The sequence below is a fragment of the Plecotus auritus genome (genome assembly GCF_963455305.1).
Source record: "Plecotus auritus genome assembly, chromosome: 7".
In the NCBI taxonomy this organism is placed as follows: domain Eukaryota; kingdom Metazoa; phylum Chordata; class Mammalia; order Chiroptera; family Vespertilionidae; genus Plecotus; species Plecotus auritus.
Genome location: NC_137774.1, coordinates 4,238,299 through 4,255,835, shown reverse-complemented (window position 1 = coordinate 4,255,835; position 17,537 = coordinate 4,238,299). Strand labels below are relative to the sequence as shown.

At 52.0% G+C, this 17,537-nt stretch overlaps 2 protein-coding genes across 5 annotated transcripts in view; one reads left to right on the top strand and one right to left on the bottom strand.

Annotated features, from left to right (window-relative positions):
• Positions 1 to 17,537, top strand: part of RAB37 (RAB37, member RAS oncogene family) — a 56,580-nt gene that overhangs the window by 22,168 nt on the left and 16,875 nt on the right. The window contains exon 1 of one of the 4 annotated variants that reach the window (XM_080679939.1): positions 2,921 to 2,954. The exons of the other annotated variants lie outside the window; for them this stretch is intronic. The gene's annotated coding sequence lies outside the window, so the exon portion shown is untranslated. Of the gene's footprint in view, positions 1 to 2,920; positions 2,955 to 17,537 lie in introns of those variants that run through there. 4 annotated transcript variants of the gene reach the window in all.
• On the bottom strand, positions 8,034 to 16,743 carry LOC308254158 (CMRF35-like molecule 1; the record flags this gene model as incomplete). Its single annotated transcript, XM_080680092.1, has 7 exons — positions 8,034 to 8,189; positions 8,653 to 8,802; positions 9,105 to 9,127; positions 10,778 to 10,890; positions 12,568 to 12,631; positions 13,896 to 14,225; positions 16,701 to 16,743. 7 exons carry the CDS (start codon positions 16,741 to 16,743, stop codon positions 8,034 to 8,036), a joined length of 879 nt encoding a protein of 292 aa, XP_080536218.1.

Below are 17,537 nucleotides of genomic sequence, written 5' to 3'. Positions count from 1 at the left end.
TATCCTAAACCTGGAATTTCAGGTGTAGCCAGATTCTCAGGAGCCCAGAAGGTCAGGAGTTCAACTGGGTGAAGGAGGACTTGGGGCCAAAGTCAGAAAGTCAGGGGAGAGATTCTGGACCAGAGATTGGGATGAAGATCAGGCCGAGGGGCTATCAAAACCCATCCTGCAAAGAAAGGGGCTCAAAGACAGGGCTCCTGCTGTCCAAGGGGCAAGGGGGCCTCTGTCCTGAGGACATCCCGGAAACTCACTGCTGTGCCCCCACCCTCCAGGTAAGGGCCCATGGATATCAACCCCAGCCTGAATCTTCCAGAAACTTGTCAGTAATGCCAAGGGCTCCTTAATGAAGAAACCAGTTCATTGTGCCCTGGCCGTTGGCTCAATTGATTGGTCTCTCTCTCTCTCTCTCTCTCTCTCTCTCTCTCTCTCTCTCTCTCTCTCTCTCTCAAAAGCAATCAATAAATAATTTTTTAAAAAAGGAAAACAAACCAGCACATTGCTCTTGGCCATCCTCTCTCGCTCCTCACACCCCCACCCATTATAAAACCTATTGCTGTTGCTTCCTTTAAGACACATTCTGTAGGTCTTACTCCCTTTTTCCTGCAACTCGGTGCCCATACCCCAACTTCCTCCCGCTTTGGGATCCCAGCAAGCCCTAGGTGGGGCTCAGAGTTTAGGAAAAGACAGAGCCTTTCTCATATTTCACTCCTGGAGCCACTTTTGCCATGTGCCACACACACCCTGTGACATCTTGAGGAGCCACGGAGTCCCAAGGTGAGACCTACTGCCTTCCTACCCTAATCAGGAACAAATAGGAGAGCAGGGGGGTTATTTGCACAGAAAAACACAGCAGCTGACTAGCCAGGGCTTTTCCAGGAAGTGGCCAGAACTGGCCTTTCACTTCACAAGATCATCTATCCAATTGGGGTGAGAGCCTGCTCAGCCTTGTGGCCCCACTTCTCCGCAAGCACATCCTCTGCCCAGGGTCTCTGAAAACAGGGAGAGTGTTTAGTTTCTAGGGAAAATGGGGGCCCTGAGAAACCAAGGGGGCAGGAGCTTTCCTTGCCTTTCTTGGGCGTGGGAGCAGGGAGTGAACAGCCTCGGAGCTGCTCAGGGTTCTGCCTGTGGCCTGGCCCCCTGATCCTGGGCCCTCCTGCCCCCGCCCACCCGAGGAGGCTGCTCTTGGAGTCCAGAGCCGGGAGTTATTATGTGGTTGTCTCTGAGTGACGGCAAGACTGTACCTGTGTGTAAGAGTGTGTCTCTGTGTATCAGCCTACCCTCTGTCCATGTGAGCATCTGTGTGCATCTGTGTGAAAGTGTCTGTGTGTGGGTTTGTGTGTGTGCGCGCACATGTGTATGTGTATTTACAAGGAGCACACTGTCCCAGCCACAACACCATCTCAGAAACCTACTTCACACTGCAGCTCCCGCCTCTCCGTTGCTCCCTTCAGACCATCCTGGTGGGCGACAGTGGCGTGGGGAAGACATCTCTGCTGGTCCAGTTCAACCAGGGCAAGTTCATCCCCGGCTCCTTCTCGGCCACTGTGGGCATCGGATTCACAGTAGTTGTTCCCAGCCTCTGGGGCCCCGGTTTGCCTCTGTCAGGGTCCCAGCAGGAAGCAGGTGGTCATTCGCATTGGATCTTTCAAGGAGGTTTAATAAACAGACTATTGACCAAGGTGTAGGCAGGGTGCTGGGAAACCAGGAGGGATGATGGTGCAGTGTTTTGGGGTTGTTACTGGGCTTCCATCCCCCACCCTACTCCCCAGTCTAAGAGAGCTGAGAGGAGGGAACCATCACAGACCCAGGGACCAAGAAGGCTGTGTGCAGGGGGCTGGCGGGCAGGAGCTGTGACCATCAGTGGAGGAACACAGCAAAGCCTAGTAACCCTCCCCCCACACTGCCCTCCTCCTGCTCCCCCCATATCCTATGGGGCTCCCCATTGATGGCACACAACTGGAAGCTGGAAAGCAAGGGAATATATTGATACAGATTGTTCAGAAGGCAAAGTCATGGCTTGAAAGTTTAAAAACAGTGCAATCATGCCCGACCGGTGTGGCTCAATGGTTGGGTGTCGACCTATGAACCAGGAGGTCATGGTTTGATTCCCCATCAGGGCACATGCCAGGTAGCAGGCTCTATCCCCAGTAGAGGGTGTGCAGAAGGCAGCTGATCAATGATTCTCTCTCATCATTGATATGTCTCTCTCTCCCTCTACCTTCCTCTCTGAAATCAATAAAAAAATATTGAAAAAAATAAAAACAGTCTAATCATAGCATTGTGGTCCTAGGGCACTGGTAGGTCGAAGGTTAAAGTTCCGTTTTTAGCCCTTGGGCTCTCCCTGGACACAGCACGGGGACCACTGAGATTAGGGAAGCGGTCCCAATGTCCAGGGAGAGCGGAGAAGCAGCGCCAGGGTCTCAGGACTTCGCCTCTGCAAACCCTGGGGGAGAGCTGAGCTGCGTGGTGTGACAAGGACACTCATTCACTGAGAATCTGGAACCGTGAGCTCCGGGACCGCAATGCCCTGCGAATGCAGCCGGGTGGCAGAGCCTCCGGAGATCCCATAGCTGAATGAGATACCCACGGGCTGCTGGCTAGACTGAAAGCTGGCGTCCCTCCCGGCATCCTGGAGTCATGAGACAGACCAACCAGGTGTCAGAACTCCGGTCCGGACACACAAGGGCGGCATCGCTGTGCTGAAAGGCCAAGGTCTCAGACCTGCGCTCCAGGTAACCTCCACGGTGCCGCAGGAGCTGTCCAGTGCTGAACCAGGATGTGGCCGGGGCCCATGGGACTTAGCCCCAAGCCTGCAGCACCCAGCTGAGCCTGGACCCAGCTTCTGGAAGCTCTGACTCAGAACGCGGGAGAGCGGGAGCAGCGGGCTCCAAGCCAAACATGGACTCCTACCAGAGGGAGCTGGCCCTGACTTCCATGAGCATGTCCTGCATAAGGTAAGACTCCCCTCCAGGCCCCAACCCCCGTCCTAACGCTGGGAGAAGGCACCCTCACCAGGAGTTCTCTCTGTTCCCCTGACTTGGCTTAGAGACTTAAAAAGAAACTCGCCCCTATCTGTGAGCCTGGGGAATCCTTTCTGTTGGATCCTGTTTACTGCTCAAACCAGAGATGCGTGTGCTCTGGGGGAGGGGCCGCTGCCAGAGGTTCAGATCGCCAAGAGCTTCGTTCATTCATTTAAATCACCGGTGTCCCTTTCTCATTCACCCCCTCCTGCCTCTCATCCATTTGAACTCCCGTGTAACCGTTGAGGAGGCTGTTTGTCTTCCCACCCAGGCTCCAGCCCCGTTAGGTCCTATAGTTGTGGTCAAAGACCTCTCATGTGGCCCATGAAAACTTTCACTTCCAACTTAGTTAAAATTAGACACAGAAATGATCTGCAGCAGGGGAAAAAAATAGTTGTTTTCAAACCAGACTCCCTCGTGACTGCAGAAACCTGCCCTCCAGCCGTAACTTGCTCATATCCTCCTGAAACTGTTTGCTCATTTCCAAGTTCTCATTCATCCGTGGCCTCCCTCATTCAAGTTCCTTATGCAACTCAGTCCTCAGGAATGTAGGTGGACTCTTGAAGCGGTTGTTTAGGAAAGTGGCAGCCTCGCTCTAGGCAACACTTTTACATCCACCATCCATTGCTTTGAGAGAATCAGCACCTTCTATTTGCTGCAAGAAGTCACTGTGGATCCTCATTCCTCCTTATTCCATCCTTACCGTTTCTACTTTGCTAATATCACTTTATTCGTTGGTCCCCGGAGAGGCTGTGCATTGTCCTGTACTTGGAGATTTTTAAAAATCAAAATACCCTTCTGAAAATTCCATGATGCGCGCGCGCACACACACACACACACACACACACACACACACACACCCTTCCCTTGTTGCACAGTTTATATTTGAGGAAACTGAAGTCCAGAGAGCCAAAGTGACTTGTCCAAGGAAACCAGGTAGAACGTGGCAGAGCTGATACTAAAAGCCAGGAATTTTGACTCCGTGTCTAATATGTCTTCTCTGTACAAGTCCATAGAGCAGCAGCATTAGCATCGCCTGAGAGCTTGTGAGAGAGCTGAAACCTCAGTCTCCTCCCCGGATCTGCTGCATCTGCATCTGTAATTTAACAGGATCCTTAGGAAACAAATATAAACATTAAAGTTTTAGACGCTCAGCCCTGTGTCATGCTGGCTACTTCTTTTTTTTTAAATATATTTATTGATTTTTTACAGAGAGGAAGGGAGAGGGACAGAGAGTTAGAAACATCGATGAGAGAGAAACATCAATCAGCTGCCTCCTGCACACTCCCCACAGGGGATGTGCCCGCAACCAAGGTACATGCCCTTGACCGGAATCGAACCTGGGACCCTTCAGTCCGCAGGCCGACGCTCTATCCACTGAGCCAAACCGGTTAGGGCAATGCTGGCTACTTCTGACACAGATAAAGGAAGATTGGTTATTGGAAGGAGCAGGTCTATAGATTTGAACAGTCCATGTGACTTCTCCCTCCAGGCCTCTGAACCCATGGGGTATAGAAGAGGAGAATTTATAACAACTGCCCCAGTCTGAAAGTTTTAAAACCATTACAGTTTGAAGTAAACTATTACCAAATCTGTGTTTTTTGAGGTTATGCGTCTAGCCCTTATAGACAGTGTATGCAAGCAAAGGAACATAATTACCAGTCAATTACAAAAGCATCCTGGTGACCAGATATATGGGTCCAAGCTTAAGCCACTTATAAGGATAGAAATATTCCTTTTGAAAGGTTAAGACTTGGAGGTCACAGTTTTCAAATTGTTGATCAAGTAAGGTCTTTCCCACCTCAGTTACTCACACATGAAATGTGGGACGTGGCCCATGAGAACTTTCACTTCCTTTGGGCTTACTGATCAACACATTGGGAACTATCAACAAACTGCTAATAAATGCCCGGTGTTTTCAGCTTGGGTGTGAGCATCTTGAGAGAAGAAGCTGGCTTTAAACCTTCTGGGTGCCCAACAGAGTGACATATGTGGGTAGAAAGTTTTTCTTCCTGTGATAATGCTGACTACCTCCGCCTAATATTATTTCATTATTGTGCATGACTTTTTTTATTGTCATCCGCTTAAAAATCCATTTGTAAAAGGGGCAGGGTCTCAATGTATTTGTCTTAATTTTTTAAGTTTCCTGTATAGTAATTCCTGCTGTTTCATTAGGATGCAATGACCATGAGAGGTAGGCCCCCCTCCAACCATAGTTGCGAGGAAGAACGGTTTTTAAATAAACTTTTAATTGAAGTATAGCAACCACAAGAGAAGCTCAAATCATACAAGCACACCCTGATGGATTGTCACAAAGTGAGCACCTCTGGGCAACCACTACCAAGATAAAGAGATGGAACCTTCCAGCTTCCCAGAACTCCCCCCACATACCCACTTCCACACACTCCCTCCTTCTTCCTCCACAGAGGTTACCATTATGGAGGAGGAAGAACCATTTCATGTTTTGACAGAGCAGCCAGATGTTGTGTCAAAGAGTCCTAGAAACTTGCCAGAAGAGAAATGCTATATGGTGGAAAGCCCAGAAAAGTGAGCGGCTCCACCCCCTGTAGCATGTTTCCATCACTCCTTGTAGAATGTTTCCGGCAGCTTGTTTTCCTCTTGCTGGAAAGCTGGGAGACTTTCAGATAAATAGATGAAGTGCAGGTTACATCACTGGTGATTGCTGACTTGTGGGTCCTGCCCAGACCCCGGGGCAGGCAGCTGGCATGGGGAGTGGCGCTGGCTGGTCCTCCTGGACAGTCTGAGCAGTAAAGGATGGTGACTCAGACCAACCCCCCAACGTCATTTTCCACACTCTGCAGGCTTCCCCCTCTCTGTGCTCCCCTCTCGTGTAGTCCCTGGGACCTTTCGTGAGAAACGCATGACTGTTGGTGTGCTGATGTTTCCTCTTAGAAGCTGCTCTGGGGAAGGGCTCTGACTTCCTCCATTTTCAGGGCAGGAAACCCAGCTTGGCTGGAGGTAAACAGCCAGAGGTGAGCACCCGGCAGGGGAAGTGTTGAACGGACACTTGAAGTGGCTCTAAATTTACCCCGGCCTGCTCCTGTCTCCACCTCCCCGCTCAGGCCAGAGAAGCCCTCCCTGGAGCCCACAGGGGAGGATGGAGGTGGCAGCACCTCTGCTCACCTGCAGAGCATGGGGGCAATGCCCTGGGGGCGCAGCCTGGGTCCATCCTCCCAGGGGAAATAATGGTATAATTGTTGAAATAAGTGGAGCTCCAGAGTCCCCCTAGCAAGTAGTTTTTATTCCCTGACCTTGATGCCAATGTCTGCTCCCTCCTCTTATTTGCATTTCTGTGTGTGTGTGTGTGTGTGTGTGTGTGTGTGTGTGTGTGTCCCCATCTCTTCCACTATCTCTAAGAAAATCAATGGAAAAAAATATATGTCCTCGGGTGAGGATCAACAAACAAACAAAATTCATGAAGCAGCACATGCTATGAAGGAAGCGAAGCAGGGCAACGTGACAGAGAAAAATCAGAGGCATCGTGTGGACTACGCCTGCTAGGGTGGTCAGGGAAGGCCGCTCGGAGAGGGGACACTTGAGCTGAGATGTGATGATGAACAGTAGCTAACTATTCATCCAGCTGCAAGAAGAGGATTCTAGAAAGAAGGGCAGGCACCTGCCAACGCCCTGAGATGGGAACAAGCCTTATCCTGTTAGAAGGACAGCAGGAAGGCCCCTGGGATGAAGGACAGCGAGGGCAGGGAGAGTTGGCAGAGACAGGGTCATAGGGACAGGCAGGGACCATGGGTCCCGGTGGCCTCATAGGCTACAGAAGAAGCCACCCGAGGGTGATAAGCAGGGAGTGAGCAGGTCTGGCTGCTGGGAGAATGGACACAGATGGAAAGAAGAACTTCAGCCAGGGGACTGGATGGTAGCTTGGATGAGGCTGGTCACCATGGAGACACTGGGACTGGACAGGATTCAGGACATGCTCTGGAGAGAGGGCTATCGGGACTCTAGAAGAAGCATGGTGAGTCCGGAGTTTGTAAATATTCACTAACTATAGCTGTGTGAATGTATGTTCCTGAACGTGTACACACACACACACACACACACACACACACACACACACACACACTATCCTCCCTAGACCCACAGTGCAGGGTGGTGGCCCAGACTCTGGAGGCAAAATGCCCAAGTTCAAATTCCAACTCATCCGCTTGCTGGTGAAAACACTCGGTAAGTCACTGACCCTCTCTGGTCTGTAGAAGGGGGCAGTATGGAGGCGCCTGGTAGGGCTGCTGTGAGGAGGGAATGAGTTACTGTAGGGGGAGCACTTAGGAAAGAGTGCCTGCGGCAATAGGGCACTTGTGTCCAATGCTGCCGCATCCATTAGTGGCTTCATGTAAACAACGTACATTGATTCTCCTACGTTCCGTTCCGGAGTCAGGGTCTCCGCGAGGCTGGCTCCTTCTGACGGATCCAGTCCTTGACTTTTGCAGCTTCTAGAGGCAACAGCTTTCCTTGGCTCCTGGCCACATCATTCCAACCTCTGCTTCCATCGTCACAGCGCCTTCTCTTGTGACCTTCTTGCCTCCCTTTTGTAAGGAGGAGCTTTGTGATTCTATTTAGGGCCTGCCAGGATGATGCAGAATAATCTCCCCATCTCCAAATCCTTCATTTCATTACATCTGCCCAGCCCCTATGGCCATAGAAGCTAATGCTCACGGGTTCTGGAGATAGCACACATAGAACCATTATTCAGCCCACCACACACAGCAGCACTAAATAAAGGTTGGTTACTATTATTGTCATGATCATCATTATTCCTCCCTCAGCTGCCACAGACCATAGCCCCAGTCTCTTCCCAAACTATGAGGGAGAGGAAGGGATATGGGGAGACCCGTTTCCATTTCCCAGAAGCCCCCTGAGACCAGGCTTGGAGCCCAGTTCCGGTCTGAGGATGATGAGTGGACTGGGAGCAGAAAGCTGATGAGGCAGGAATGTGCTGACAAGCCTCCTGTGGGGTCGGACAGGGGGTCCTTAGCACAGCTAAGGCTTCCTGATGGCGCTGTATTGGATGAGCTCCTCCTGGCTCCTGCTGGGAAAGGGGGTGATGAAGTCCTGTGTGTTGCTGTAGATTGAGTCCTGATCCAAGGTGTCCAGAGACAGAGCCTCATAGGAAACGTTCGTCCCCAGAAAGGGGGCCTGTAACAAAGACACACGCAGGTCAGGGAAGCTGAGGTGGGAGGGGTGCTCATGAATGAGGAGGCCTCCCTGAGGCTGGGGGACACGCCCCTCAGGAACTCTGAAGTCCACTCCCAGGCCCTCCAGCCCCGCCTCCCTCCTCCCTGCAGGGCACCCTGAGCTCCAGCCACAGCAGAGACTCTCCCTCAACTCCATGCCAGGGCAGCACGTTCTGCGTGTGCTCTCAGGTCACTGGGCCAGTCTGGGTCTCCATTGACCAGGCTCCCAGTCCCCCATGTGGAGACCTGATATGGAGACACTTCCAAAAGCCAAGCGCCTTGGGGAGCTCAGCCAGCAAGTCTTTCAATGGCTGCGATTTTGCCCGGCACCCACCCTCCTCTGTGCCCACAGGGGTGGGAGAAAGTCCATCCTCAAAGCACGGATGATGTATCCAAGGCCCATAGCAGCCCCACCAAGTACCCACCATGGTAATGTACTCCACTTCCCCCTGGTCGTCCTGGGCAGAGGAGGAGGGCTGTGTGGGGGCCCTCTTCCTGGCGGAGCTGGGCAACGTTCCTGTCTGCTTCCAGGGCAGATTGGCATAGTAGACATTGTTCTCCGGGGGCTGGAGCACCTGGGAGAGGAAGCCCGGGTTGCTCTTCCACAGAAGGTCGCCAGCCACTCTGCTGCCCTGCCCCCCCCCTTCCAGCTTCCCCTGCAGCCCCCACCTCTCAGTCTCCCACACCTGCCCCTCCCTCCTGGCTGTTTCCAGCACCCCCTCCGTTCATCCAGGCCTTGCAGCTGGGAGGATCTGGACACTTGGGCACATGGTCTGTCTGACACATTTGAACCTCGGGGCCCCTGGGAGACGGAAAATAAGAAAAGAGGGGGAACATGCATCTGGTATATCCAGTCTGACCTCAGGGACTCTCTTACCTGCTCTGGGGGTATCCCAGCAGCTAAAAGACAAAAACAACTAGAATTAGAAAGCTCATCCTGAGAGTGGGAGGGTCCCCACTCTCCTCCCAAATTACAAGATCCCCCAGGATGTGGGGAGGGAGGAGGGCTGGAGAGGACCCCATGAGAGAGAGAGTGCAGGTCCCAGTGGGCTCTGAGAAGGGGGCGGTGCCATTATGTGGGGGATGTGGAAGTGGAGCCAGACAGGAAGAGGGTTTGTTGCGGAGAGAAAAAGAAAAGAGGTGAATGAGGCTCCAGAAGGGAGACCTCGTTCCAATTCTGACTCTTCGGATGACACAGTCTGTGACATGGGGCATTCCCCTCTCTGGGTTTCCATTTCTCGACTTGAAAAACAAGGGGACCTCAGCTCCTCTGTTCCCCTCTTCACAGAACTGTGACATCAACTGATTGGGGGGCCCAGCCAGCCATCAGCGTCCTGGGATTGTTTGCCTCACTGCCATCCCAGGATCATCCTGTAATGTCAACCAGAAGCTCTGCCTCTAATGCTACCAGGAGCTCTACCTCATCCATCATTCACACCGACCTTCCCCAGCCGCCCGGCTGTCTGATCCCCTCTCCCCAGCTCTCACGGCACTTGCTGTATGTCTGTCTCAGTGCCTGTGTCCCACCGAATTCTGGTTAGACTTCAGGTGGGCTGTGGGCTGCTGGGCGGCTAAGCCTGCCCTTCCTGGCATGGCCGGCGCCTGGCTGTGCCTGACACATGGGTGCCCATCAGTAAAAGTCATCTGTGGAGACCCAGGGGTGCTCAAGCTGGGTCAGTACCAGATGGACCGGCTTTCAGGTGTTCGCTGGTTCCTGTTTCTGTCTGTCCTTTGGCCCTCCCCTGGCCTCCCAGCTTTAGAGACAACAAAGAAACAAGATGTTTCCCCCCAAATTTTTAGCTTCAAACATCTAGATACTGAGGAGCCCAGAAAGTACCTACAACATGAGTCATGGACAATGCACTTGGGAGAAAACATGATGAACAGGGCCAGGTTTCCTCCTCCCAGATTACAAGATCCCCCAGGATGTGGGGAGGGAGGAGGGCTGGAGAGGACCCCATGAGAGAGAGAGTGCAGGTCCCAGTGGGCTCTGAGAAGGGGGCGGTGCCATTATGTGAGGAAGTGGAAGTGGAGCCAGACAGGAAGAGGGTTTGCTTGGGGCCAGATCCCCTGTTGGATGATGCTGGATTATGAGTGAATGGCTGGGGCAGAGGAGAAGCAAAAGTAGGAATTTCAACCAACCTTTTTTAAAAAAAACAACAGAGGACTCTGTGTAAGACCCGTGTGCATGCACGCATGTGTGTGCATACATGTAATCTGTGTTTACACATGTATGTGTTATCTGTGTGTGCACATGCCATGTGTTGTGTTGCATGCGTGTGTGTGTGCTCATGCAGGTGTGTGCACATTCACGTGTGTATGTCTGTGTGTGTGTGTGTGTGTGTGTGTGTGTGTGTTTTTCCCAACCCCCATGTCAGCTCAGTACCTCCTTGGCAACCATAGGAATTTCACTGAAGTGTCTGCGCACCTGATATGGGTGTGAGGTCATTGCCATTGGTCCACACACTTGAGCTCCAGGGAGCCAACCCTGTCGACATCGGCCCACACACTTCCACCCAGCCCAGGCCAGCCTCTGCCAGGTCCTCTCACCTTCCTTCTGTCGCTTCACCACTCTCCACACCAACAGTGAGACTGCCACCAAGAGAAGCAACACCAGAGCAATGAAGAGGGGCAGGGAGATGCAGAGCTTCAGGGAGACGCCACTGGAAACAACAGAAGACACCTGTGAACCCTGCTCACCTCCTGCCTTGGGCCTTATCCCATCCACCCGGTAGCAGACAGGGCCACACACCTTTTGGCTTGCAGTTTCCAGCCTGAGAACCCCCACTCCTGGGCGCCCTCAAAAATGGTTGTTGTTTTTAAAAGAGAGGAGGGTTCCACAAGGGAGTTTCAATGGGTCTAGAAGCCTAAGAGAAGTGGTATAACAACAGGCACCAGAAAAATCTCCCTGCTTCCTCACTGGTCCTCTGACCTGGTTGCATAGTGTCCCCCCACCCCACAATTCATGTCACTCAGAACCTGGGAAGATGACCTATTTGGAAATAAGATCTTTGCAGATGTGATCAAGGTGATGTCATACTGGATTAGGGTGGGCCTGACCCAAGGACTAGTGTCCTTATAAAAGGAAAATTTGGGCAAAGGGACACGGTCACAGAGACCATGTGACAACAGGGGCAGAGATTGGAGTGATTCAGCCACAGGCCAAGGAGTGCCAAGGACTGCCGGCCACCAACAGCCAAGAGAGCGGCATGGGACAGATTCTATCCCCACATCAGCTCAGTGCCTCCTTGGTAACCATAGGAATTTCACTGAAGTGTCTGTGCACCCGAAATGAGCCTAAGGTCATTGCCATCGGCCCACACACTTGAGCTCCAAGGAGCCAACCCTTTTGAAACCTTGATTTCAGATTATGGACCTCCTGGGCTGTGAGAGAATATACTTGTCCTGTGTTAAGCCACCCAGTTTGTGCTATTTCATTATGGCAGCCACAGGAAACTCATACATCCTCCAACACACACACACACACACACACACACACACACACACACACACACACACTACAGTTCATCATCAGCACAGCAGCCAGGGAATGCTTTTAACCAAAGTTCCAGCATCTCCCTCCTGTGCTCAAAATCCCATAACAGCCCCATTTCATTCTAAGAAAATGGCCAAGGCTGACATTGGCTTCCACTGTCCCTCAACCCCCACCCCCAGCTGCTCTCCTCATTTCTTACTCTTCTCGCCCTTGCTTGCTCTTCTGGGAAGGAAATGCCTGGGGTTCTTATAAGAAGAAGAAGAGATTGGGACACAGACACACACAAAGGGGAAACCAGGCAAGAAAGTCCTCTGTGAGCTGCCAGGTGGTCTAGAGACCCCAGGAATTGTCAGGATCCCCACTGTTGCCATAACAGTAACAAGGAATTCATAACAGAAATAGGGCTTCCCCAGACCCTCTCTGTTCTCCCAGAATTTGGACCGGGGGGCACTGTGGCCCCATGACCCTGTGCCCACACACCCTGGCCATGCCTTCTGCCCTGACTGCCTGCTCCTCCATCTCCCACACTCTGAGCTCTGCATGGGACGCTCTATATCTGTGTGACCTGAGCTCAACACAGTGCCTGCCAAGGGGAATTTAACTCTGTGGAAGTGGGATGGATGCGTGAATGAACCAACAACCTCCGAACTGCACTGAGCTCCAGGACACAGGATGGGGCGGGGCAGCGGGGGCGGGGGTGCTCACCAAGGACACTGTGCGATCTGAGAGCAAGTGGAAGGGACCCTGGCATCCTGGCTGGGACGTGGGACTACAAAGGGTCCACACACTGGAGAAGTCTGGGACAAGTGGGCCACAGGGAACAGCAGCATCCAAGCTGACTTACCTGCCTTCGGAGTGGTGGCTGGTCACAGTCGGGGAGCCTGTGGTGTCTTCTGGGGTGTCTGGTACTGTGAATACGTTGGCAGTGGAGGTGAGGGTAGGGGTGGGGGTCGGCACTGTAGTTGTTGCTTGTCATACAGAACAGATTACATTCCACTCTGCCTGCTAACCCACCCGCAGCCCTGCACGTAGCACGGAGCCGGGGAGGAATGTGGGCTGCCCTGGCTTGCAGAGCCTGGGGCAGGGCCAAGGGAAGGGACCTCCAACTGGACCAGTCATATCTCCTTGGCTGTAGGAGACCTGGGCACAGGTCCCAGGGGTCATCACACAGGCCCTGGAAGGCTCAGGGGCCCAGGAGTGCCTCAGGTCAATGGCAGCTGGAGTTCAGCTAAACTTTAAACACTCCCGCTGTTTATGGCAGGGCCTCCGCCAATACCTCCCCATCTTACTTACCCCACAAGGACAAGAGCAGAATGGTGATGTGCCAGGTAACTAGAGTACCCAAGAGCTATGACATCTCAGGTCAGGGCCAGCCCTGAGCAAAATCACGATGTTCAGGAAGAGCCTTTCCTTTGGACAAGTTTTTAAGTTTCTGTGATGGGGTAGCTCCTTCTCAGGATCCTTCTCGAGATCCCGTGAGACAAGGAACGTGCTGCACTTGGCAGCTATCCAGGCCTGAGACCAGATATGGACAAGGGGTGGAAACAGCGGCTATGAGCCCGGGCCCCAACCTTCAGGAAGAGCAGGGACACCAGGGCACCAGAAGAGGCTTCCTTCAGCCCATGAGTTAAAACTGGGGCCGCCCTGACCGGTTTGGCTCAGTGGATAGAGCGTTGGCCTGCCGACTCAAGGGTCCCGGGTTCGATTCCGGTCAAGGGCATGTGCCTTGGTTGCGGGCACATCCCCAGTGGGGGGTGTGCGGGAGGCGGCTGATCGATGTTTCTCTCTCATCGATGTTTCTAACTTTCTATCCCTCTCCCTTCCTCTCTGTGAAAAATCAATAAAAATATATTTTAAAAAAAAACAAAAAAAACTGGGGCCATCACCGTGCTCTCTATGGGCAATAGTCTCAGGTACTGAGCTGTGCAGAGAAAAAAAAATGTGCCCAGAAAGGCTTGATCCATCCTGGGGAGGTCCTGGGAGCCCCAAGAGTGTCTAAGAGAAACCCTACACCTCCCAACCCAAGTGAGCAGCCGGGGTTCCCTGAGACCTCAGGACCAACCCCACTCTGTGGCAGTTCATCCGAGTGAGTTCAGTCACTGGAGAGGGACCTCAGGGACCAGGGCAGAGCCGGCCCCGAAGAGACACAGCCACACATACATGTACTCTTACCTGGGTCAATGGTCACTTTAACAGGGACCCCAGAGTCAGATCCACTTCTCTCAATCCCACACCAGTAAGTGTCTGTATCTTCTCGCCTGAGCTCCTTCATGGTCACGGTGAACATGAGGCTTCTCGGATGGTCCCTGACGGACACACGGTTCTTCTTCACCTCCTCTGATCCATTGGTTATAACAAGGATCTCACAGCTAAACCAGTCATGCCCACGACACCACCACTTCCTGTAGGTCTCCCACCCTGGGTCATAGTGACACTGCACAGACAATGAGTGCCACTCCTGGCCTCTCACTTCTTTTGGTCCCGAGATGATATACGATGAGTCTGGAAAACACAAATCCATATATCTGTCACCTCCCGCACCACCGCCTCAGGGTCAGGCGGCAGCCTTCTGCACTGTGAATAGCACCAACAAGTCTAAGGCCTGATGAGTGGGACAGAGACAAGGAAGGAAATCACCTGCCACAACACAGACCTTTGTCCTTCTAAGTGCCACTGGCTCAGAGCCACCTCAAAATCACCTAACAGCGCCACTGCAGAGCTCAAGGAAACAAAAGCATTGACTGAGCAATAATTGTCGCCTATAATTCACTCCCTCCTGCTCCCTGTGGCCCGTAAATCTTTGTCCTTTTGCAGCATCTCAGTGTTAAACTGGCCTCATGGGGAGGAAGTGCCGGCGGACCCATTTCCACAGGAGTGTGATTGCTCCTGACCTGTGCTGACGGCCTCAGGAGGTCCAGCTGCTCCACCCGCTCCCCTGGCTGTGCAGAGGCTGCTCCTGGTGGGTCTGGTGGTTCCATAGCAAAGCACCCCGGCTGCAGGGCCTTTGACCTTGACCAAAGCAGTGATGCCAACTACGGAATCCATATCACACTGATCCCATGTTCTCCATTGAATTGCTTTGGTTTCTTTTTCAAAAAGTAAATATATGAGTTACTTGTAGATTTTCCTTGCTGACCCATTGATCCCTTTGTCTATCCTCATGTTAATCCATTGTATGGACAGACCACATTTTATTTATCCATCAGTTGATGCACATGTGAGTTGTTCCCACTTTAGGGCTATTTGGGATGAACATTTGCATGAACTTTTTACATGGACATATATTTTCAATTCTCTTGGGTATTTACCCAGGAGTGGAATTGCTAGGTCACATGATAACCATATGTTTAGCATTTTCAAGAATGTCAAACTGTTTTCCAAAGTGGCTGCACCATTTTACATACCCATGAGCAATGTGTGTCCTCTCTAATTAATGTTAAGAGTCTCAATAGTTCAGTTCTGTGAAAGTAGAAAGATTTGGTCTAGGGGTGGGGTGGTTTCAGCAGTCATATAGCTTCATTGCCATTGGATACATTCACTCATTCAACTCACTATTTGTCTAATCCATAGTTGGTATGTTTATAGGTGCAAAAATCCCTGCCCCCCTGATGCTTATATTCAATCAAGGTGGGGGAAGGGAGGAGACAGACAGTGGAGAAAAATGATGCAAAAGGATTGTTATTGTAATTAAGGTCATCAATGAAGGCCTCCATGAGAAGCAAAGATGTGAGGGACTGGAACCTGTGGCTCAAGAGAATAGCAGTGCAAAGGCCCTGAGGCAGGAGTGTGCCTAACATGTTCAAAGAACATCTAAAAGTTCATTGTAGCTGAAGTGGGTTGAACCAGGGGGGGGCAGAATAGAAAAGAGACCAGAGCAATGATGTGGTGGAAGAACTCAGATGGTGAGCACCTGGTAGCTCAGTAAGGAGCTAGATTTTTACTCTGAGTAGGATGGGAGGTCATTGGAAGGTTTTGACTAGGGGAGAGACAGAATGTGGCTTACATTGTCAAAGGGTCTTTATGGGATAGGAGAGGAGATGGATGTCCCCAGGTTTTGCCTGAGCACCTAGAAGGATGGAGGTTCCCAACACAAAGGTGGGACAGAAAGGAGTTGAAGGGGGAAGGAGTGGTCAGGTCACATTTGAAATGTCAACATCTAAGTGGAGTTGTTCAATGGGCAATTGGGTAGAAGATTCTGGAATCTAGGAAGATGTCCAGGGACTAGGGATACAGGATTGGGAGTCATCTGTATACAGATAGCATTTAAAGCCAAGAGCGGAGAGGAGATCAAAAGGGAGGGACTCCACAGAGAGAAGCCCAAAGGCCAAGCCCTGAGGCCCTCCAACATTTCAAGACAATCCCCTTAATTTTTAATCAAACCGGTGGTATCCATCAACTTCAAGTTCACTTCAACCCTCTGTCCCCCTCCTTTCCTCTTCACCCTACCAAGCTACCTCCTCTTGATTTTTCCAGTCCCTCGGCTACTTCCTTCTACCTCAAAGACCTGGAATCATCTCCTCCTCCCTGTCTGGCAACCTTCCTGCTTTCCTTCCCTCAAGTACCTTCCACCTTCACTTCTTTCCCAACGCCTCCCTTGCTTCGAATACAGTCACGAAGGTCCAGGAGCAAGCATCACCAGCTCTCCTGAGCAGCCAGAGCTCCTCTGCTTTGACCGATGGGCCCCATCCAGCTGTCCATCTTGAATTATTAGCCGCCGGGGTGGTTAGGAACTATGCCTTCTGCTGGGCTCAGTGTGAAAGCCATGCTGCATATTTCTTCGTTGGCAACTGTAGCCCCTGAAACTCTGGTGATGAGCTGAGTGGATGAGCCGCACAGGCTCATGGCTTGGAGGATCTACTTAGAAATGGGGTCCACTTCTCAGCAGGACACCTTCTGGGCCCCTTTCTCCTCCTGCGGCCAGCCAGCTCCTCCTGCCCATAAGCTTTTCCCACGAGTTCAGACCCAGCCCCCACTCACCTGGATACAAGAAGAACGGAGGGAAGACCATCAACAGGTACATTTTCAGCCTCGAACGCGTCCCCCTGGGTCTAGCCCCTCAGCAAGAGCAACCTACAGACTCACTTCCCACGGGTGAATAGAACTGAAAGAGAACTTGCAGTGCTGCTCGTCTTCTAGAAATTGCAGACACAAACCCACCAGGTCAGGCTGGCTCTTACTCAACCCTCTGGACTGGAGGCGGGGAACCCAGCTCCAACAGAGAGCCAAGCATTGGACACAATATCCTAAACCTGGAATTTCAGGTGTAGCCAGATTCTCAGGAGCCCAGAAGGTCAGGAGTTCAACCGGGTGAAGGAGGACTTGGGGCCAAAGTCAGAAAGTCAGGGGAGAGATTCTGGACCAGAGATTGGGATGAAGATTAGGCCGACGGGCTATCAAAACCCAGCTTGCAAAGAAAGGGGCTCAAAGACAGGGCCCCTGCTATCCAAGGGGCAAGGGGGCCTCTGTCCTGAGGACATCCCGGAAACTCACTGCTGTGCCCCCGCCCTCCAGGTAAGGGCCCATGGATATCAACCCCAGCCTGAATCTTCCAGAAACTTGTCAGTAATGCCAAGGGCTCCTTAATGAAGAAACCGGTTCATTGTGCCCTGGCTAGGTGGCTCAGTTGATTGGAGGGGAGTTCTGATATGCCTGGATTGGGGGTTTGATCCCAGTCAGGGCATATACAAGAGGTAACCAGGGAATGCATAAATAAATGAAACAACAAATCGATGTTTCTCCTCTCTCTCTCTTTCTCTCTCTCTCTCTCTCTCTCTCTCTCTCTCTCTCTCTCGCAATCAATCAATAATCGTTTAA